The 4,389-nt window shown below is 47.5% G+C and overlaps 1 protein-coding gene across 1 annotated transcript in view; it reads left to right on the plus strand.

Annotated features, from left to right (window-relative positions):
- NDUFAB1 (NADH:ubiquinone oxidoreductase subunit AB1) overlaps positions 1 to 4,389 on the plus strand; it is a 14,812-nt gene that overhangs the window by 4,734 nt on the left and 5,689 nt on the right. Inside the window, exon 3 of the mRNA XM_018561270.1 lies at positions 898 to 985. Within this exon, the coding sequence (XP_018416772.1) occupies positions 898 to 985 (88 nt within the window). The remainder of the gene's footprint in view (positions 1 to 897; positions 986 to 4,389) is intronic.

A 4,389-nucleotide genomic window follows, 5' to 3' on the forward strand; every position in this document is an offset into this window, starting at 1 on the left:
CAAATGAAAATAAAAGCTGGAGCAGCTGTGCATGACAACCAATCAGCGTCTCTCTTCAGTTTGTTCAGTTAAAATTTGAAGATGGAACAGAGAAGCGGATTGGTTGCCATGCACAGCTGCTCCAGTTTTGATAAATTCCCCTCGGTGACAATTTCCCCACGTCGATTCGCAGTCTCAACACGTTCCACCCCTTGGGCTTCTTTCTGACTAATCCCCAGGGGTGAGACTGTGGATGGACGTGGAGAAATTGTCACTGCGTTTCTGTACTGCCGGATTCATCTATTGATGTTTTTACTACCGTGGAACTTTCAACAGGTGGTGATTTATGTAATATTTGAAATCATGTTCCTGACATGTTAACCATGGCCGTCCGTATAATGAGGTGGCATCTCATTGGGTCATGTGGTGCGGCAGGGGTGCCAGACGACCTCTTGCCAGAGCATCCCAGGTTGCTAAGAGCTCATAGCAACCTGTGATGCTCTGGCTGGTGTTCCGCCCAGCTCCTGGCAACCAGTGACGTCAGTGAGCTGGTCGGCACTGCACCCCCATGCACAGCCAGCACCCACTTCAGGCGACTGTTCCTGGGAAACGATTTATAATTCTGTTTTAGTCAGGCTTATGACCCACCCCTTTTTGACAGCATAGCCAGGTCCTGGACTGACCTCTACTAATGTAAAACAATGCAGCCTGGTCCAGCCTTATGGATAATGAACGATCAGCAGTCTATATGCTTTACTCTCCTATAAGCATGGTGTTCATTTTCCAGGGTGTTGCAGGTGACAAATCTAATTGTTCTTCTGAATTGTAACTGTAATGTTATTTCATACTAGGCACACATACGTAGAGTTTTAGTGGTGCATTAACTCACATACTGGATGTTCATTGTGCTTCTTCCAGCTCACCGTCAACTCTCATTTCATGAAAGACCTGGGACTGGATAGTTTGGACCAAGTTGAAATAATCATGGCAATGGAGGATGAGTTTGGTAAGATGGCTGCACCCGGGTTTATTGCGTGAACCCTTTCTGTCGATTTTTTTTATTTTTCTTTTAAAAGTGGACTTGTACTTTTGGAAACCGTTATAAATTGCTGTGTAGGTGTATCATATTTTGGAAGGGTGATAATCATGTGCACCTCCTATGGCAGCTAAACCTGATATCGGAACACTTCTGTTTTAGCTTCCAGTTTAAAGAGCATGATGGCATCTGGAAGCAGCACAGGCCTTCAAGTAAACCTGTGCGGTTGTCAGAGGAGAGCGAGGAACACAAATACTATAGAGTACAGCATTCTCCATAATGTGCTTGTTTCTACCTCTTCACTGCGCTGCCTGCCTCCCTAGTGTGTCAGTAGACGTTGCAGTTAAGGAGTACAGTTGCACAGGCTACCCAGCCTCCATAGAATGACAAAAAAGGAGAGCGCCCACTCCATGTGAAGGATCGTTCAATAATTTGCTGTTAAAAATGGTAATGTACTCACAAGGAAAAAGTGACACAAGCGTATTCAATGGTTCCTCTCACAGGAGGCTCTCGCCCATCAGAAGCCACAGCGCAGCCAAGTTGGCTCAAGCCGAAGTCGTCTTCCGGCAGCAAGTGGCAGGGCTAACACGTTTCTGGCCACGCCCCTTTGCTCAGAACCGAGGGTCGACCCTTCACATGGAGTGGGCGCTCTCCTTTTTTGTCATTCTATAGATGTTAAAGGAGAACTATGAGCTGAGTGCTTTTCACTCACCTCATAGTTCTAGCCGACTTGAGACAATGAGACTGTCACAGGTGGGCTAAGTAGATCGGGAGGTGAGCGAACACATGCCGGCGTTCGCTCACTTCTTGATCATTTCCCTGTTGAGAGCGGTGACTGTCACTCACGGCTCCCGCAGGGATTCCGCCAACCCCGCTCTCTGCCGTGACAGGAGAGGTACTGGATTCCCCCTCCCCGCTCAGATCCTCCAGCGCTGACTGGCGGAATGGGAGGGGGTGGTTACAGCTGGCTCTGCCTCCTAGATGGGCAGAGCCAGCTGTCAGTCACGCAGCTGGGCGGATCCAGCCATAATTGTCAGGATCTGCTTCAGCTGCAGCGTCTCGGTATACCATGAGCAGTAGCTCGCGGTATGCTGCGGCGTCTCACTATACCGTGAGTAGTAGCTCGCGGTATACTCTGGCGCTTAGGGTGACAGGAGGACGCTAGTTTGTGTCCTCCTGTTACCCTTAGGAGAACTATGAGGAAAAGCCCTGACCCCATAGTTCTCCTTTTAAGGTTCCCTGCCCTGTGGAGATGCCCCAGTGTGATCAGGTGGAATCAATTAAGAGGAGGGCTTGCTGTGATTCATTTGCACCGTGAAGATTTATAATGTGTACCTTGACCGAGTACTCAATGTAGGTGTGTGTGTGTGTGTGTGTGTGTGTGTGTGTGTCTGTGTGTGTTTGTGTGTAGGTTCCAGTGATGAACTGTAAATGAAAAGCCTCTATGATGAGCCTTATTTTGCCAGCTTTGAGTAACCCTTTTCTAATGGTCCATCTTCTCTCCAGAACTGAGGCTGTCTGGTCCTTTTGTATGTGGGATTCAGATTTTCTGATTTAGAATTCCGCTTTGAGAATTGGGGTCATGTAATTTCTTTTTTGCGCTCTGCTTAATGTAAATGTAAGGTCAGATTTACTATGGGGGAAAATGTACTGGGTTATATTCATCATGTTGGGCCGAGGATGGCAAATCGGGTCAAAGGGCATCACTCTTGAGAACCTTTGCACAGCTAATAGTTTATAGGAACTGTGAAAAAGACAAATCTGCCAAACTGATGTTTGTTTTACCTCCGTGAATGTTCTCTGCATGACAACTGTGGCTGCTTATTACAAAATATATCATGTTGTCTCCATACAACTAAACCTGATTAAGGCTGGCTGCAGGACCTGGTCACATCCTAGTGGCAGGGAGGCTGCAGAGTGCAATAGATATGCTGGTGCCCCTTCAGACTCGATTCTCATAGGAGATCACTAAGAACAGACTAGACTCTTAACCAACCAAGTTATAATTGTCATCACAGTTCCTTCACATCCCACGTGACCAGTTTATTAGTAACCAAACATTGTATTGTAGAATGGGGGAAGGGTGAGCCTAGAATTTGGGTGTTTCTGTGGTCACCGGTGGCCCTCTAGGGGGTCTCTGCAGATATTTTGTGTCGCCTTACAGTGTATGCTAACATTCAAGTTTTTAATGGCCAACTTCTGGTTGGGCTCCTGTGCCACCTGAGGCCTTCTGGCTGGTCAAAGGTGTCCTTCCTCCACTGCAGAACGCTTTAGAGCAGGGGTAGACAAGCACCCACCGTCCAGCTGTGGTGAAACTAAGAAATCCCATCATGCATCTGCCAGTGTCTCTTCTCTGCATTCCCGTATCCATCCTGCGAGCCCAAGTGGACTTCCTCTGGCTTGTTGACTCTCCTCTGAAGTGGGTGGCATGAAAGTAAATAGTGGCATGACCATACATGCAGACATTAACAAAGAACTTCGGTCAAAAACAATGTTAATACTTGCAGTGAGGTCAGTTATACTCAAACGCCACAGTAGGGTGGCTTCTAGACCTGTCCCTTCAGCCTGTCTCCTCATCTGCTCCATGTCCCTTGGTGTCCTCACGTCCTCTACACTGTATAGTATGTGATGACGCACAGGACCCACAGGGAGCCCCACTGCATAGGTTATGATCATTTTTGTTCCTCTTTAAGCTAACCATTCACAAATCAATTCTGTACGACAAACAGGAGAAATTCAATTGATTCCCCCATTGAAACTCAATGTCTTGGAATCTCCACTGCTGGCTATACAGCATACAATGGCGGTGACAAGCAGTCACTGCTTCTGATGGGATGCAGTTGACTTTTATCGAGCCAGGCGGTGACTGCTGGGCTGCCCACAGCTCCACTTTCGGCCAGTTCAGCAGAAAGCAGAGTGAATTTGAGCCATCTATGGCCAGCTTTGTGCTCTAGCATGTGCAGCTTTACCAGATGCCTCTGCTGTAGTGGACACAAGCAGCACCTCACCAGTAACTGGATGCCCCGTTTATCTACTTGGCATTGTTGCCTTTACATTATAGTGCTTGTGGTACAATACAGGTTTCTGATGTTTATTTTTAGACTAATAGACCTGTTCGGAAGATCTGTGCAGTGGGGACACAAACGGAATGACCACATGACAGATGCGTCTGCTCTGCATTTACTGCCCTTGGGGTTTATTTCCTCCTGGCATTATTCCATCTCACCACTAGATGGCGACCTTAGACCATATCTCCATTCACGTCACTGATGGATGGTGTCTTTTTTTGCCTGAAGGCATACGTGGGTGCCATACCAAGTAATAGCCATCCACCACATGCAGTTCTCTATTAATTAAATGGGGGGGGGGGGGGG

The sequence above is a fragment of the Nanorana parkeri genome, unplaced genomic scaffold, assembly GCF_000935625.1.
Source record: "Nanorana parkeri isolate BGI_ZX_2015 unplaced genomic scaffold, ASM93562v1 scaffold19, whole genome shotgun sequence".
Classification (NCBI taxonomy): domain Eukaryota; kingdom Metazoa; phylum Chordata; class Amphibia; order Anura; family Dicroglossidae; genus Nanorana; species Nanorana parkeri.